Below are 19,348 nucleotides of genomic sequence, written 5' to 3'. Positions count from 1 at the left end.
CTCCTGGGAAGGCGAGCCAATTCCCTTCTTCCCCTGAAACCTCTTAAGTCTTTATCAAACTCCGAACATCCATACAAACAAGAGAAACAGCTGTAGGCTCCTTTCAGCAGGGTTTTTAAGAGTCAAGACACACCCCAGGGCATAATTCAAAAGCACATCCCACATTCTATGACTTACGTTCAGAAAGCCTGACTTCTCACCTTGACGTATACAGATCACCTCAAGTTTTCCTTGAGTAGCTGTTATCTTGTCCTACACTTTTCCTTACTTCAGTGAGACATTCAGGTTTCTTCCGTCCCCCTCTTCTATTTCAGACCTTCCTCTTTATGCAGAAGACAGTCCCTCTCCTCTTCCTACTTGGGAAGGACAAGGGCTTCCCACCCCACCTCGAGCACGTCCCTGCGGGAAAACCCACCTTTCATTCTCTGCCTACACTCTTCGGACCATCCTAGTCTGTTCTGCTTGTCAAAGGAAGGGTGCAGAGCCCAGATTCCTACATCCAAGTCCATGTGTTCTGTTTTGGGGTGGGAGGGGGGCTGCCGCACGTGTGGGCTGGAGGGACCTGAGAGCAGAGATGGATGGAGGCATCGCCCCCCCCGGCACCGTCACAGCCCACCACCCTTAACATCTACCACTCCATCCGCTGGACAGTTTGATCCGTCTCAGAGCTGATGGGTCCCTTCCCCACCCCCGCCCCCCACCACCGGGAGGACAGCTGCTGGGGACCAGCCTATCCAGGCCCCAGGTCCTCTGTGTGGCCCGTGGCAGCAGACACGAGGGAGGAACACAGAGATAGATGCCTGATGCTCAAAGCCCTCGGGGACACCACGGTCTCCCAGCTGCAAGGAGATGCATCTCAGGCTACCCACATTCTCCATCAAATCCCCACATAATAATACCGGGCAGCCTGAGTTTCCTTCCTTTCTCATCTTGAAGGGAGTTAAAAACAGCGGCAGACACGAGGGGTCTGTGGCGGGGAGGTGGGGGTGCACGGGGGACATCGAGCTCACAAACACAGGACCCGAAACTCTAATTACACGCCCAGATCCTCCTTCACTGGCCTCATTAGCAGCCATCAGCAGGGCACGGACGGCAGAGCAGTAATTTCCATCCAATTCTTTTCATCGGAAGTGAGTGACATCTGTGAAATTCCATCATCGGCGTGAAGGGCATATGTAAGCTGACCGATTCTTTGTGACGTTCCACGAGACCAGCGCGGGCCGGCCACTGAGGCCTGGGGCAACTCCAAGATCTTTGTGTCACTAAGAAATGATGGGGCAACTTCAACACCAGGGTGCTTCAACGCCCAGGGTGTATTATACACATGCTGCTGTGGGTTAACTTTCCCTAAAAATGTGATCCATTCCAAACCCTCGGTACCTGTGGGCCAAAATCCAGAGCCGGCTGTCTTCATGACATGAGGGAAATGAGGACTCAGACACGGGGAGGAGCACCTGGACGACAAGGCAGAGACTGCAGACGCGGCCACAGGCCCAGGACCGCCTGGGGCTGGCAGGAACCAGGACCCGGACTCTCCCGAGTTCCCTCCAGAAACAGCCAGCCTGTGAATGCCTTGCTCGCGGACTCTCGGCCTCTGGAGCCCTGAGAATACAGCTCTGGTTTCAAGCCACCCAGACTGTGGTCATTTGTCAAGGCAGCCCTAAGGACTTGGATACATACACACACATGATTAAAACGGTTATGTGCATGCCCCCAAATTTTACTCTTTGGATTATTAATACTTTCGTGGACTTACAGGTTCCCGACTGAGTTACCTACTTTTACATTGCGGAAAGTGTTAGTCGCTTAAGTCCTGTCCAGCTCTTGTGATCCCATGGATGGTAGCCCACCAGGCTCCACTGTCCATGGGATTTTCCAAGCAGGAATACTGGAGTGGATTGCCATTTCCTATTCCATGTAAATCTTCCTGACCCGGGATCGAACCTGGGTCTCCTTCATTGCAGGCAGATACTTTACTGTCTGAGCCACCAGGGAAGCCCTGTGCATTGCTAATTCACTAATTATAAAAACACACATAATATTTAAATTCATTCCCTCACTTCAAATTGTATCTTTAAAATAATCTAAAGTGGATGTGTCAGCTATCTTTGCCACAAGAACAAAGTATCAACCAAAATGAATCACACAATGAACACACGACAGATGTCATTCTCTGTAAGTGGATGAAACCTGCACTCGGGAGAAGGTTGGGGATGTGAAAACAGAAGGCCCTGACCACTTTCTCCTTCTCAGCCATCTAAAGATCCCCACTGCCATGGGTCAGAGTAACACTAAAGGATCGTTGTCACTCAGTCGTGTCCAACCCTTTGCAACCCCACGGACTGCAGCAAGCCAGGATTCCCTGTCCATCACCATCTCCCGGAGTTTGTTCAAACTCATGTCCACTGAGTCAGTGATGCCATCCAACCATCTCGTCTGCTGTTGCCCCCTTCTCCTCCTGCCCTCAGTCTTTCCCAGCATCAGGGTCTTTTCTGATGAGTCTTTGCGTTAGGTGACCAAAGTATTGGAGCTTCAGCTTAAGCATCAGCCCCTTCCAATGAATATTCAGGGTTGAATACACTGAAGGATTTTTACATATTAATTAAAGCAAAAGGACAGCCCTGTGCAGACAGGAGAAGCGCAGGGAAGCCCCAGTGAGCTACGTGCACAGACAGAGCCCACAGCAACATGCCTCCCACGGAAAGCTGTTGCCCACGTGGGGATGGCAGTGCTTCAGTCCAGTCACCGTATAAGAGGCAAGGGGGATACATCGGTAAGCTTCCCTGGTGACTCGGTGGTGAAGAAGCCTCCTGCAACGCAGGAGACCCAGGTTCGATCCTGGGTTGGGAAGATCCCCTGGAGAAGGGATAGGCTACCCACCCTGGTATTCTTGCCTGGAGAATCCCTTGGGCAGAGGGGCTGGAAGGCGACCATCCACGGGGTCCCAGAAGAGTCGGACATGACTGAGCGGCTAACCTTGTCACGCTTTCGATAACAACAGCGAGGAAATGGGGAGGGTCTCACAGCGCACCCAGAGTGCAGACCCCTCAGCCCGGCACCCACCAGCAGCTGTGCCCCAACCTGACCCTTTGCTACAAAAGGAGCTGCAGATGCAGCTGAGCGGTAATGGTGTCACTGACTTCCGGCGCCCCCCTGGAGAGGATCCCACTGCTCCCGCCTTCTCCATAAACCTGGGTGGCGACACGGTACCTGAAAGCTCCAGAACATTCTGTGTTAAGCTTCTCAAGGAACCAAGCATGGGTAACTGGTGGATGTTAAGGCGTCCGGCAAGGATTGAAAACACTTTGCAATTACAGGTTCCCGGACCAGGAGCAAGGACTCTTTACCTGCCACGGCTTTTCTCACGCACTTCTTTTCAGAAACAGCTAATTCTAGGCCCCTCCTACCACCACGCGGGACTTGCCCTAGCACGTGGATGTCAGTTCCCTGGTCTGGAGAAGAGATGCAAAGATGCACCCACCCCGCCTGGTCCCAGGGTGGCGGCCCCTCAGAAACAGGGGTTCATCGTGGGGAGGAGGGGGCTAAAGACTTCCAGGCACCAGGGGGTATCTGCTCACGGTTCTTCCAGGACCCAGAGGCCCTGACACATGTCCACCGCGGGCACCCCTCTAGGCTGCTGGCAACGCCAAGAATAATCCCTTGACCCGGAATCAAACGGTGAGAGGACAGGTGGCCAGGCGGCAGGGCCAGCCCCTGAAGGGGAGAGCAAAGATCGCAGACACTCTTTCCCCCGACCCAGGAGCCCCTGGGCACCGGCCCTGCTGAAGGGTGAGACACTTCCACCCTGCAGATGGAAGAAAGGACGTCCCAAGAGTGAACTCGAGATGCCTCCCCCCTTACAATAGCGGTATTCTGAAAATCACAGGACACCATGAAATTCGCATGTTAAGAAGTACTGCCTGGAAAAAAAAAAAAAAGACGCACTGCCTGAAAAGTGGAGGAAGTGGGGCTCCTAAGGGTCACGTTTAGGTCCCCCCCACTGGGGACGGTTTTACTTTTGACGCATAAGCACGAGAGAGAAAGGCTTCCGAGTTCATCAAAATCTAAGGGTCCGCCACAAAGAAAGCACAGCGAAGCCCAAACGTGGTGGCAGACACTGGAACGGCAAGAGTCAGCATGATGACAGAACACACCACGGACGGGGCAGGGGAAGCCGGCCCCGGCGGGAGAGCTGGGGACCCCCGCCAGCCACACCAGACGCCACGTCGGGCAGGGGAGAGCCAACATGCGGCCGCGAACCCAGGGCCCAGACCGCGTAACCTCCAGGGCCCCACCCCCAAGCGAAACCCGGCGTATCCCAGGGCCCACAGGCAGACTGGCTTGACAAGGTAGGGTCATCAACCTGCACAGCCTGCCCCGAGGAATAAATAGAAACCCAAGAAAAACAATCTCTTAAAAGACTCTTGGGTGTAATCCAGGTGACCACGGCTAAAACCCACACTCAGACGCAAAGGCACATGTACACCAGCACACCCCGAGTACAGAGGCCAGGAGAGGAGAAAGGGGGCCACCTTCATCGCCTCTCTAAAGCACGCAACTGTCCAGCACCTGTATCCATTTTCCTGTGTCTCAGTATGCTTTTCGTACTTGACTCCCCCATCCAAGCCTTCACCCCTAATCTCCCTGAAATCATCATGTCGATATGGATAACAAAAACGTGGCTTTCTCCCTCACGTGTCCACCGAGAATTCTGCAAAATCATAGCAGAGCCCCAAACAAAGGTGGCCAGAGAATTCCACCTTCCACACACTTCTGAACAATTACGAGGTACCCAGCAACGAGAGTTAAATACTAGAACAGGTGTTACAGGGAACATGGGAAGCTACTGAGAACTACTGCTAAGAAGACATCTAAGGGACAAAACAGGGTGAAATGTTTAACTTAAAAAAAAAAAGAAAAGAAAAAAGGATAAGATGAAAACAAAATAGGATGGATAACACAGAACGAGGAGGCAAGGGAGGGCTACAGTACAGAGTTGGGTCTCTCCTCGCTCTTCAAACAAGACAAGCGCTGCCATGAAGGAAATGTATAGTTACCTGCATCCATATCTGCAAAGAATGGAACAGCCAGTAAGAAAAAGAAGGAACCAGAAATTCAGTGTCTCAGCGTTGGATTTTTAAAAGGTTACACGGAGAGAAAATATAATTTAGAAAACGGTGTGTGTACACTCTAGCTGGATTTTGGGGACATGGAAGCTACCTGGTTTCCTAGCCTTACTACCATCGTTTTTATTTAAAGCGAAAAACAAAACGTGGATATGTTAAACTGAAGAAGTAAAAGCCTCATGGCAAAAGAAATAGCTTATTCTCATGCAAAAATGATTATTCAATGTTTAGAATATAATATAAAAGGGCAAAACATACTCAAATGTATGGTGGTGGTCATCTGAAATACTCGGGTCTATGACTATGGAACAGTCCATACAAATTATATTATAAACTCAACATCCAAAATGAAGACATGTCCAAGCAGTAATATTTAAAGGCATGACACTGGACTCATATGTGAAGGGACAGAACCACCAGGTAAGAGGCATATTTAACAGTATTCATGGTTTCACTCTATTGTTCCCAATGCCAAGATGACGTTAACGTAACTGGCTGGCTGACAATACTACCGAAAAAGCAACATAGCTACGGATTCCTACGGCTTCGTATTTTACTCTTTTTCTTGACATGGGAATTATGACAGTCGTGATTTAGAATATGCTAACGAAAACCTTGGCCAACTAAACTCTCCTGAGCTGGAGACTGTCTGCCAAAAGAGCATACCTTCGGGAGACTCCTCCTGGACATACGTGCCGGTCAGGTAGCGGTGCACCAGGGCCGACTTGCCGCTGGCCAAGTTACCCACAATGCCCTGCAACACAGAGATGGACAGTCACTAAGGAGCAGTCAGTGTACCACGCTTTCAGCAGCCTGCAAACACAGAGGGTTGGGACGCACAGCAATCGGGAACATCATCTCATTAAATTCTTCTCCGGGAGAAAAGGGGATTCCAGCACCCTCAGTTAACATCACACATCTCTATCAGTCTCCACGGCCTAAAGAATCAACACGGTTTTGGACACACGTTGGTTGTGGCATTTTTCTAGATCCCATGAGTGCTGGTTACACAGGGAACAGCCTGCCCATGTGTATCGGGGACCCTCAAAACTCTCAACAAGGCACACACGAGGTGAAAGAGGACAGAGAGGCAGCACTGGGTCATAAAGAGAGGAGGGGACATCCTGATACGCTCCATCACGACCTCAGGGCAGGATCAGGAGTCCAGGAGGGACTGGAGGGGAGGAAGCCGCACCAAGGCAGGGCGGAGGTGGAGAGCTGGCCTGGTCTCTGGACACGGGGTCCCACACTGCAGGGCTGAGACGAGGCCACACCAGGGGCCCGCGGTTAAGGCGGCCGAGGCGTTCATGCTCAATGAAACGTGGCTCGAGAGGGAGGTGAGGGACCACTGTCCCCGCAGGTAGGACGCACCATCTCCGGGGGCAAGGCTGGCTTTATCCCACCTTCCGCCAGAGACAGCTCCCCCGTGAACACAGCTGACACACCTGGACGCAGGGACCGCCCCTCGGGACTCCCTCCCCCTTCTCGGGAGCTCATCCCCCCCCCACCTTCTGTGTGAAGACCCTCCTGCATGATAACCTCTTCCTCCCCCACTAGGACTGCCCCCCAAACCCACACTGAAGCATCGAATCAACTCCTGCTTAGAAAAAGCAGGACAAGAGCCCTGCCCTGCACACAGTCTCCTCCCAGGAAGAGTCTGCCTCTCTCTCCCGCCAGCCAGGCATCTGGGGTACACCTGCTCCCTCCCTGCTCACCCTGACACCTCCCCCCCAAAAGTTTTTGACCCTATGGCTTCAAAGACACTGCTCAAGGTCACCGACAACTTTGGTTTCTGAAACCCCTCACCTTCCCCTTGCCCTGACCTAAACCCTTCACAGGAAGCTGTAGACGAGGTTCCCTTTCTGCAAACCTCTGCCTTGGGTTTCCTCTTGGAATTCCGTCTCAGCCACATGGGCTCCTTCCCTAGATTCCCTGGATTCTGGATTCTAAAGCCCACCCGAGGGAGCCAAGGCCACATCCCACCTCCTCGTAAGAAGCTTTGGATTCCCACTGTCATGCCTCAGCCCTGCCCCCATTCAGGTAAACCCACACACACCCAAGGCTCTGCATGGACACACCTGACTATTCTCTCTCCAATCTGTTCAGCATCCTCTGTGACCACATCCTCACCCCGCCTCCCAAACCAGACACCTGGAAGTCGTCTCTGATTCCCAACCCGCCCGGAGGACAGTTTGTGAGCATCTCCACCGCCCCACAGGGAAGGCAGTGCAGTCCGTCCACTGGAGCCTCCATCCACTGGAGCTCGTGACAGCCTTTAACTTGTCACCCTGCCTGGGAGCTCCCCCTCCTCACCCCAAGAATACCATAGATTACAATCAACTCTGCAAAAATGCGACACCCTCATTTCACAACTCTTGGGAAGCCTCCCACTCTGGCTGCAGGCTGGAGTTCAAGAATTTCATGAAAAGATAACAAAGTGTCCCCTCTGCATCCTTACAACCAATCTTGCTGGAGGCACCCTGGCCAGGCGAGAAACACACCCACGCTTCACTCACCTGGGCCCTCCTGCTCTTCTTCACCCAAGAGTTTAGGATGGCCTCCGTGCGTCTCTGCACACCCAACACACTTCACCCTGCTGATGTTCCTGGCTCTACCTCCCACCACATCAGGTGCCCCAGGACCAAGAACTAGGTCTTGGATACTCCTCTGTATCCCTACACTCATAGTTTCTGGTCCCAACAAGGTGCTGGGAAATATGGGATGTATGGGTGAGTGGGTGAGTGGGTGGGTAGATGGGTGGATGGGGTGGGCAGGTGAGTGGTGAGTGGATAGATGAGTGGGCAGGAGGGAGGGAGGAGAAAGATATGTTGGCCAGTTGGATAAATGGATGATGGAGCCAATAACTAGGACAACAAACATATTCAGAAAACAGAACACATTTGACATCGTTAAAATTCGACCTAAAACCCTGAACCCATCCTGTCCTCACCAGTCAGGGTCCTTCCATCCTCAGCTTCTCCTTCCCTGCTTCACAGTCAGCGTGCCAGTGACCAAACCCCATGCTCAGCCTCACCAACTCTGTACACCTAGACCTCTCCCCATCAATTACTGCCCGAAACAAACTTTTATGCATGCATCAGCAAGCAATTCAGATGTCACCTCCTCTGAGAAGCCTTCTTAATGCCACAGCCTGAAACAATGCCTCTTCCCAAAGCCCCCTTACCACCCTCCTCACTTCACCACCTTGTCTCTTACCTCTATTTGCCCAACATCGTATGTTGTGGGTCTGACTCTCTCCAGTGCTGACAAGTGACTGGCTCTCAAGTGTGTCTGGTTCTCTAGCTCCCAGCACGGCCCACGGCAGACGGCTGCCGCCCCCATCCTGCCCCCACAACACTGGGCAGATAAATGAATGACTGACTTAACACCAATGAGTAGAAATGAGATGCTTTATCACTACAGCTCCAAGCTCCAGAGATGTGGACAGAACCTAAATAAAGCTGTTTCCTTCCTGATTGGACTCCTGTCTTCCCTCTGCCGTGGGCCTCTATAATCTGAGAATTTTCACCTATTAATTATTCTTTTGCTCAAGGGCACCTGCTGTTTGTCAGCTTCACGCTGAGAAAATCCTAAACAGTATGCCACAGAATTGAATTTTTAATTAAGATTAGGCTGCTTCTTTCCCGAGGAGGAGAGTGCTCGAAATCAAACAATACTCAGTCCGTGTTTTCTATGTGTGAAAACACTCTCTCCTTCTGACACGTCAACGATTTGCAAAGAATTAACTCACCCCTTGCAAGGATCAAATCACTCGATCCCCCAACACGGGGCAGGGGGGAAGGTGTTTTATTTGAACTGAATGGTCACCTCAGACACCTTCTTATGTGTGCACACCATGGGCTTTATTTTAATTTGAAACACTGGCAGAAACTAACAGCCAGCTGTGAGGAGGAAATAAAACAGGGGATGAAAATGCTCTTTAAGCTGCAAAGCTGTGCTGGGATCTGTGGACGGCTCCTGGATACAAACCAGAGAAGATGGAATCGAGCCAGTCTGGGTCCCAGGCTCGGGGAGAAGCAAGGTAACAGGGGTAAAAGCGCCCTGAAATTTACAGAACTGTGTGTGCTGGTGGCGACACGTGACCTCCGTGGGCCTGGGCATCCTCGGGGCAGAACTGTCAACTGTCACGCCGCACGAGGTGTCTTTCTAAATTGATTTCTCTACTGCCCACACTCCACTGCTTACCTGCTAAACACGGAGTTGGCTGAAAAGAAAATTGAGGCCTTTGGTTAAAAATCCCAGTTGGGAATTCAACGAAGACACACAAATAGGATGTGACAAGTTGCGGACTGCTGCCCTCCTCTATGAGGCCAGCGATCTCAGGAGTCCTTCCCTTCCTGCTTGGAGGTGAGCGGTCAGTACGTGCTGCCTGCAGACGTCCACAGGGCCCCAAGGCTGGCTCCGCGGCAGGGAGCCCCAGCGCGACTGGCCATTCATCATCTCCCCACCATCTACCCCACCTCGGGAAGCCGACAGCCTGGCGCTGCCCCTCTGGAAAAGGAAGCCAACACTAGGGAATTCCCTGGCAGTTGGGTGGTTAGGACTCGATACTTTCACCGCCGAGGGCCCAGGTTCAATCCCTGGTCAGGGAGCTAGGGTCCTGCAAGCTGGACAATGGGGCCAGAAAGCAAGCAAGCAAACATTGACATTTTCCTCTCTGACAGGTTCCAGAAGATTTATGGTCAAACACAATATAAAGAGTCCATTTGGGGCTTGCTATTATGTCACGGACCTGCTGCATTTCTGAAATGGAGTCGGGGTTCTGAGGGGCGCTGACCTAAGAGGCCACCCGTCCTGGGTGCCGTACCCAGCAGGACACAATCGCGGCCCTCTGGGCACACACAGAGGTTGCGCTCGAACAAAGGAGCGTTTCTGCAGATGCTGGGAACGCCTTAGCACAGAAGGGGTCTCCCGAGGAGGCTGGGCTGCCCGCTGCTCCTCCCCACAGCAGGAGGGCACCAGTGGGGGTCCTGGCCCACTCCACACAGCTGGGGGGTGGGGGGGGGAGCACCTTCCCCAGAAGAACTCCAGAATCCTTTGCATTTACTTGTCCAAGAGATGCAGTCCACCCCTCCTGTGAATTCCAGCCAGCTTTACGAGAGAGTTCTGTTTCAGGATTGTAAATCCACCTGTTAACACGGCCACCACCCCCCCCATCCCAGGCATTGATTCCAGAACACTGCACGCTTTGGAAATACCAGCAGAGAACAGGTCTGGGTGGGAGGCACCCTCAGTTATCATGGGCTGGTGTGTGGCTCTGGCAGAACCATCAACACCTTCAGTTCCCCAAACTGGGTCTAAACCAGAGGGTCTGATCCTCAGATGACACTTCAATCCTCAGCTCCCTGCCTCCACTGGCCACACTTCAAAGGCTCCACAGCCACACGGGTCCCACAGCTTCCACCTCGGGCAGCGAAGAAAGAGAACCTTTCCACGCTGCAGAAAGTTCTGCCTGCAGCGCTGATCAGACACACAAACTCCTGGCTCAAATCCGGCTCCACCTCGTACTAAAGTGACATTCGCTCAGTCATGTCTGACTCTTTGCGACCCCATGGACTACACAGTCCATGGAATTCTCCAGGCTAGAATACTGGAGTGGGTAGCTGTTCCCTCCTCCAGGAGATCTTCCCAACCCAGGGATCGAACTCACGTCTCCTGTATCGCAGGCGGATTCTTACCAGCTGAGCTACCAGGGAAGGCCACATAGTACCTGGAGCTCTTTGGGCACCTTCTTTATTCAACTTTTTAATGTTTATTTCTTTATTTTGGCTGCATTGGGTCTTCATGGTGGTGCACAGGCTTATTTACTCCATGGAACACGGGGTCTTAGTTCCCAGATGAGGGATGAACCCGTGTCCCCTGCACCGCAAGGCAGATTCTTAACCACTGGGCCACCAGGGAAGTCCCCTAGGGTGCGTCTTAATGTCTGAGGCTCAGTCGTCCGCTCTGCAAAGCGGGGACAACTCCGGACCCATTAGAACTAAAGGGGTTGGCTCCCCCAGGCAGGGGCCCCGCGCCCCACACAGAGAGAGCACCTTCCTCATCTCAGCACTGTTCCTTCTGTTTCACTCTGCCGGCAGAACCTCACCCCCTTCGGCTGGCTCAGGAGGGCCCATCTGAAACTGGGAAACCTTCCTGGAAATCTCTTGAGGAGCATCTCTGGCTGCTGGCCCGAGACTGCTGACATCATTTCCTGACCAAGGTCCATGGGATCAGCCCTCTGCTGGGGACGTGTCTCAGAGCGCATGGGACAGAGCGGCGCTATCCCGCAGCTGGGCTTGTGGAACCCACACTTCTGCAGCGCCCTGGGACGGCGGGCCGCGTGGGCTCCCCCAAGAGCCCATACACACATACACACACAAAAACACATACATACACACATACACAAATACACATATACACACACAAACACATATACATACACGCATACACAAACACACACACCCAAAAACACATATACATACACACATAAACACATACATACACACATACACAAACACACACACACACATATACACACACACAAACACACATATACACACACAAAAACACATATACATACACACATACACAAACACACATATACATATACATACACACACAAACACATACATACACACATACACATACATACACACATACACAAACACACATACACACACACATACACACCTATACACACACAAAATCACATATACATACACACAAACACACAAACACATATACATACACACACAAACACATATACACACACAAAAACACATATACATACACAAACACATAATACATACACACATACACACAAAAACATATACAAACACACACAAACACATATGCATACACACATACATATACATACACACATACACAAACACACACACACACACATCCTCCAAATGCCACTTATCACACAGTAACATGGTCATTTAATAGTTCTATTGGTCCTTGCTTCCACCTTAACATGACGGGTGCAAAGTGCGGAGGGGCTCAGAGGTATGACTGCAACAGACTCAAGTTATTTTTTATGTCAGTCTATTCCTAAGCTTTAAATTTCCAGGAGATAGTGGAGGACAGAGGGGCCTGGCAGGCAACAGTCCACAGGGTCACCAAGAGTCGGATACGACTTAGCGACTGAACAGCAGACAAAGGTTTGAGTAGCCTCGCTGAATTATTAAAGTTCATAATGAGAACAAAGCTTTTAATTTTTCACTGCTCCTTCGTTAACAGTACATAGTCACATTTTCTTACTAATGAATTACAATTATGACTTGATGGCTAGCACAGAGACTTCCCATGACATCCTGCAAAGGACTAGTAAAGCTGTGGGTGGGTGGGTGTGTGAGAGACAAGCCAATGAGTCACACACACACACACACACACACACACACACGAGACAGAATGGCAGGGGGGCACCCAGCCCTGCACACAGGCCATCTGCCCGGCCATCCATCATGACCATCACAGGCACCCTTGGGGCTCCAGCCCTAACCTCAGCCTCACCTGCAGCCCCTCCACTCCGCAGGACACACCAGACACACCTCTGGGCCCCAGGGGAGGAGACAGCCCCCAGGATGAAGACTTGGGGTGCTCACAGGTCACACCGTGCCTCTTCCTAAGCCCATTCCGAGCCCCCCTCCTGCAGTTGGAGAAACAACCATGCTCAAGGCCAGAGCAACCACTCACCACTTTGAGCTCCGGGACGGATCGACTCAACGTCCATTCCTGGCTGTTCACGAAGGCATCTGTAAAATAGGAGGGTGAACGCAAGTGAGACGCCGTGACTTAACAGGAGGGCAGGGTCAGTACGCCCCCAAGGTGCCACTTTTCAAACCGGAAGGACATGGAAGGCGGTCCAGTCCCTGGCCTGGGATCACGTCCCCCGAGCTGTTGAGATCTGCCTGCCACACACGGCTGTTCTAATGCCAATCCGTAATTGTCTGTTAAACCTCATCACCCTCTCCGACCCAAGACCACTAAGTCCTGCCCCAGCCCTTTAGGACCCACTGTCCTGGGTGTTTAGACCCTTCTGACCCTAAGTGTGGGCCATTGGGAGGACAATGGAGGCTCTGGCCTTTCTTGAACTGACCCTGATGCCACCCAACTTTGGGTCTCTGGGTTTTCCCTAAAATAATCGTAACTTGTGTGAAATTCCACCAACAAAGTTACAGTAGCTCATGACTGGATTTTGAAAATCCAAGTGTTTACAGCATGTTATGCTTTAGAAGACCTATGTGCTGGACTTCCGATCCTCAATGACACAACAGACACTGAAGGTCCAGTCAGGACACTTCGGGGTGATGTGTGATGTGTCGGAAACACCGGGGGTGCCCAGCCACTCTGGGGCCCTCGGCAGGGCCCGGCCCCCCAGTCAGCACTCTCGGGGCAGCCTCCCCTGACCGTCTTGGCCTCTCACCCCCACGTGTATGGGTGGAGGTGACCGCCCCACAGAGAGGACCCCGATGACCTGATTCCCCGTGTCCCCCACCTGCCATTTCCCTTCATGGCACCCCACCCCACCACCCCATCTGTGTACTTAGGGACGGACAGACAGAGCTGGTAATGAACACGACAGCTACCCCGGCGACCACCAAGCGGAAGGCAAACATCTCTCCCTCCAAAGGGCCCTCCCTCTCTATGCCTTTTCTGAAAATTCCCCAGTTCCTTCATGCTACATGATGACCAAGAAGTCAAATCACAAATGGCCTAAAAGTCAAGTAATGCCAGGGTTTCAAATAGATGCCCGACTTTCTAACCCAACGGATGCAGCAACAGGGCATCGACGTACCCCGTTCAGCTCCACTGGGGGCACCGCAGAGAAGGGCCAGAAAACCCTTGGAGAAGAAAGACAGTGACGCCAAAAACTAGACGCCGCCAGCCCCGCCAAGACAGAGGCTGAGGTCTGCCGGCTCAGAGGTCTTCCTCACATCAGAGGAGGACTTCTGGGCAGAGAAGGATGGGACGGGATGCACCAGGAAGCTGGAAAGGGCCTCCGAGGCTCAGCTGAGAGCTGGCGGGGACGGGTGTCCGACAGCAGAGACGCTGGACTCTGGGGACTCGAATGCCCGGCCAACTGGCAGAGAGTGAGCGGGCCCACTGGAAAGGAGCTCAGAAGGAAAGATGCTCATTCAGGAAAGGGAAGGGCAAGGGCCACTGCTCCCTCCATGGAAGTGAGCCAGCTGGGGGCCACATGTCGGGGGGCGCACATTAATTTGGTACCTGCACACCCACTCTTTGGCCGGCGGGCACCACCCTAACGTGTCCCAGACAAGCTGTCCCTGCAGACAAGTTAGCCGTGGGTGCTCTAGCACAAGGCCTGCCTGAGCCCTCGTGCGCACTCAGCAAACAGTACCCAACGTCACACCCTCCCAGCAGTGAACAGAGTGATCAAAGAGGTCACCACTCACTCACTCTCTGTCATCAGCTGATCTTTCAGGAAAACAGGAATGCGGATTGTAGGATTGGGGGTGGGGTGACTCCAATGGTCCAAGGAAGTAGATGCCAGTTATTCCATCAGCATGAAATACCTGTACCAAGAATATCCCCCAAAGCCGGGCTGTTGCCGTGCTTCTGACAACCCAGGGCTGGTTATGTGCACGTGGATACATTTCTGTGTTCACTCAGTCACGTCCGACTCTCTGCGACCCTGTGGACTATAACTGGCCAGGATCCTCTGTCCATGGGATTCTCCGGGCAAGAACATTGGGGTGGGTTGCCATTTCCTTCTCCGGGATACATTCCAGTAAGGAAGGCTAAGTCGCCAACAAAAGCCTCAGTGTAAAAAGTGCAACCATCCCAAAGCCACAGTGATGTGTGTGTGTGTGTGTAACCCAACACAACCTTGTCCACGCTAAGAACACTTTCAGAAGCATAAAAACTTCACAGTTGCTGATCTAGGGTTAAGGAACCAGCTTGGGGACAAGGTAATGAGACTTTCTTGTCATTGCCACCTTCCAGTACCCCTCAAATTTTATACCATCTGGCATATAAAAAAAAATTCAATAACACAGCTTTTAATACTCTTAATACAAAAACAAAGAGGGTAACATGGGAATTAAAATGAGCTTCATTCACGAATGCTCAGCTGATTTTTAAGCACATGTCACCAAAAGATTATGTTTATCACAACAAATATTACATATTCATAATAACTTAAGCAGGGCTCCATTAAATAAAGATGTGTAATTATATAAACACTGGAACAACGTGTGCGGTGCCGTCTTGCTTGCAAATAAATCTTCCCTCGAGCAGAATACATTTGCCTGTGAGAAGTAGATTAATAAAATTAATGCTTAATTTAACTGACCAGAAAAATGCATCTTCCATTTTGAAAGATGTACTTTGAAAACGTTTATCGCCTCCATCATTGCCCGATCAGGACAGAATGCCGTCTCCAAAGAGGTTAAACAAAAAACAACAAAGACGCAGCAAAAGCGGTGCACGCCAGAGACTTCTACGTGCTCCTTTATGGATCGGGGCCTTCCCAGGGCTGCACTCACTAAGCGGGGATGACAGAGCTGACAGCACATCATGGGGTGAGCTGGGTGGGGACCGTGGGGCCCAGACCAGCCGGCTGCCTTGTTTAATGTCGTGATCTGGGCGTGGCTTGGAAAAATTTCCAGACAGGAGGCAGAATGAGAGGGGAATAAAGTTTATTAGAGTGAGAGACGCTGTTAGAACAGTGGGCCAGCTCAAGGGAGAACCAACGTTGAAGAGGGCTCCTCAGTCCACTTTTATACCCAGGGTATAAGGAGTGGGACGGGGGGTCTTGCGGGTCATTTGCTGATTGGATGAGGCATGTATACTGGGTGGGGGGAAGAGTAAGGCAGATACCTTCTCCCTGGTGGCTCAGCTGGTAAAGAATTCACCTGCAATGCGGGAGACCTGGGTTCGATCCCTGGGTTGGGAAGATTCCCAGGAGAAGGGAAAGGCTACCCACTCCAGCATTCTGGCCTAGAGAATCCCATGGACTGTACAGTCCATGGGGTCGCAAAGAGTAGACGATTGAACGACCTTCACTATGGGGTAGGAGGGGAGGTGGGTTATGCTGCTCAGGAGGACCTGAAATCCGTGAATAGTTAACGACACGGGGGAGGGAAGGACGATAAGGGTCTGGTTTTTCCCTTCCTGCATTCCAAGACCCTCCTTGGTCTTATCTGCTCTTCAGTCCCTGGGTCACCACATTTAAGTTCCACGGTGCAGCAACCCTTGAAGGATAAACACACACGCTTCTGGGGCACATACCCTGGAAGCCTGTGTGTGTGCCTGCGAACACGTGTGCACGTGCCCGCGTGCCCGCAGGGCAGTTAGAATCCCAAGCCACAGAAGATGTGCCATTTCAGAAGGGGCCACTCTGAGCGTCACTCGACTGCCCTACTTAGAGTAGAATCATATTAAGAAAACACATTCCCGCACGCTGATGGAAGTGCAGCTAATGTTCAGTCGCTCAGTCGTGACTCTTTGTGACCCCATGGACCGTAGCCGACCAGGCTCCTCTGTCCGTGGGATTTCCCAGGCAAGGATACTGGAGTGGGTTGCTGTTTCCTTCTCCAGGTGATCTTCCGAACCCAAGGATCAAACCTATGTCTCCTGTACTAGCAGGCAGATTCTTTACCACTGAGCCATTTTGAAAGCCCCTGGACTGGAATTTAGAATACAACACGGCTGGTGACCACTGACTGACTGCACTTAACCTGTGACACCAAGGCCTGTTTGGATGATGTCATGGGGGGCGGGCAAGGGCCCAGGCTGCAGAGGACCCTGGGTAACTGCCCAGCGGAGTTTAGGAAAGGAAGGTAGTTTGTCGTTTCTTATCATTAACGTGGCTCCACTGCAGATTCCATGTTATCTTTTCAATTTAAATCGTTAACAGTGAAAAGAAACGCTCAAAGAACACCAAGATTAGGGAACTTAAAGTAACAGGGAACGTTTATCAGGAATGAAAAACCTGGACTATCAGCTTCTTCAGAACAGAAATCTGGAGGCAGTCAGAGGAAAAAAGTGGCCTCCCCGCAGGTGGTGGTCAAAGCGGCGCACAGCACACAGAGGTGGTTACACCAAGGGAAGGGAAATCAACACGACTTGACATGGGGTGGGGGGAACGGCACAAACATTAAGCAGAAACGCTCAGCCCGGTTCTTCTAATATGCATGCATGCTCAGTAGCTCAGTCGTGTCTGACTCTTTGCAACCCCATAGAGCCCACCAGGCTCCTCTGTCCATGGGGTTCTCTAGGCAAGAACACTGGAGTAGGTTGCCATTTCCTCCTCCAAAGGAATCTTCCTGACCCAGGGATCAAACCGGCATCTCCTGCGGCTCCTGCGTAGGCAGGCAGGTTCTTTACCACTGGGCAATGACCAATATATCTGAAGTTGAAGGAAAAGACACCAGCTCCCCGCTGTCACCCTGGTATGCCCACGGGTCACACGCACGGCATGTTATTATTTTACGACTTGAGAAAGGCAGTCCCTGCATAGCTAAACAGGGACAGCGGTAGAATTCCTGACCAGCTTAACTCTGTATTAAGACAAAGTCCAGGGAAGGTCGGATTGGGGAAGTGCACTGTGACCACACAATTCACACTGGCGCTATGATGCCGAGCAAACGGGAAGCTGCCAGATCTGCACTTTCCAAGGAAAAGGTGCCCGGGGTTGGGACAATCAGTGCCGAGCCCCAAGAAACGTGAGATTCTCACTGTCTGGGTCATCCACGTACAGAGTCCTCAGCAGTTTCCTTGTTGTTTTTTTTACATTCCCCTTTCATTCATTTTAAGTCTTTTAAAATATACAACAGTGAGCCCTAAAGGTGAAATACAGATCTGGGGAGACTGCGATGTGTCAGTGGAGGTTCTGCCCTGGTAAAAGATGTACTGTTCTGGGGAGTGATGTTGCTGATGGGAAGGTGGGGGTGGGGATGCGGAGGGGTAAGGGAAAGCTCTGTTCTTCCCTCTCAATTTTGTTGTAAACCTAAAACTACTCTGAAAAGATAAAGTCTTAAAAGACGTTTTTACAAAGTACACATACACATGCACACACACACAAAGTAAGGGGTGCCAAGTCTGGACCCGGAAGACGGCGGACGCAGATGTACTGACACCACCACACTGTATTCACTCCTGTTTTGGTCCTGACACTGCTGACCACGTGGGTCACTGAGGAACACGCGCAGCGCGTAGGAGAAGACACTGCCGGGAGCCAGCTCCTGGTGCCGCCTGGCCCGGGGGAGCCCCGAGGGCATCAGGCGGGGCTCCTGCCGGTCCAACCAGCCTCCACCCAGCAGGCGCCTTAACAAAAGGACCACGTGCTGCAGAGCTGGACCACCGGGCCGTGACCACCTCGGGGAGGTCGGCTCCCCTTAGCTCCCTGAGACTCCGCACTTATTTCCGAGGGAGGTGGGCCTTGAGGCCTTCTCAGGCAATCTGAATGCCTGATGCAGGAGGAACGTCGTCATTATACAAACACCGGAGAAAATCCTTTCCTCCGGGCTGGGTTCCTCCTCCTCCAAGCGGGCCTCCGTCCTCCTCCCCATGGGCTGCTGTTTTCCCACACTCACAGGCACCTGCATCAATGTGGCTTCGTCCTCCTGCGGAACAGGGTCCACCTGGCTCTGCCTGCTGACCTGTGGGGCGAGGGCAAGCAGACAGCCTTCCACGGAGGGGCTCAGACAACCTGCAGCTGGAAGTAAAAGCTGCCACCATCTACCTGGCAGAGGAAGGACTTGGACCCTGCAGGGGGGGCCCCCCACTGCACCCTGTCCCCCAAAACACTCATGTGCACCCTGTCTCTGAAACAGCCTGTGCCCCCTCCAGAGGACACACACAGATCAACCTCGAGGGGTTCAGGAAGGCATCTTAAGCGTGCACCCCGCAGACACCCCAAAGCCCCCTCCCTGTTCTTCTGAGGGAGACACAGCCACAAAGGACTCAGGCTTATTTCAGAGAAAAGCCTCTGTCTGCGGCAGCAAAGCAGCTTTTCTGGGCTGCTGGACAAAAGCAAAAGACGGAGGGGGCTTTCCTTCCGGTAGCTCCCCTTCAGGGCCACCTCCAGCCCCATCCTGGCTCCTCCTTCAGAAGGGACAAGACTCTGGACCCCATGGAAGGCTGCTGACACTCACAGAGGGGAGGACAGACCTAAGAGGATCAGGGGCAGGGAGCAGAAACAGACACAAGTCAGATCCAGTAACAAAGCTGCTCAGCTGTTTGTTGTC

The 19,348-nt window shown here is 52.2% G+C and overlaps 1 protein-coding gene across 5 annotated transcripts in view; it reads right to left on the bottom strand.

Moving 5' to 3' along the window:
• The window catches only part of AGAP1 (ArfGAP with GTPase domain, ankyrin repeat and PH domain 1), a 574,797-nt gene that overhangs the window by 368,887 nt on the left and 186,562 nt on the right, over nt 1–19,348 (bottom strand). For all 5 annotated transcript variants that reach the window (XM_043462059.1, XM_043462060.1, XM_043462057.1 and 2 more), the window contains exons 2-3: nt 12,831–12,889; nt 5,793–5,880 (exon numbers count right to left, since the gene is read on the bottom strand). In XM_043462059.1, coding sequence (XP_043317994.1) covers nt 5,793–5,880; nt 12,831–12,889 — 147 coding nt within the window. The remainder of the gene's footprint in view (nt 1–5,792; nt 5,881–12,830; nt 12,890–19,348) is intronic.

Source organism: Cervus canadensis, chromosome 2, assembly GCF_019320065.1.
Source record: "Cervus canadensis isolate Bull #8, Minnesota chromosome 2, ASM1932006v1, whole genome shotgun sequence".
Taxonomy (NCBI): domain Eukaryota; kingdom Metazoa; phylum Chordata; class Mammalia; order Artiodactyla; family Cervidae; genus Cervus; species Cervus canadensis.
The sequence above is the reverse complement of the archived record's forward strand: the minus strand, read 5'-3'. Positions and strand labels throughout refer to the sequence as shown.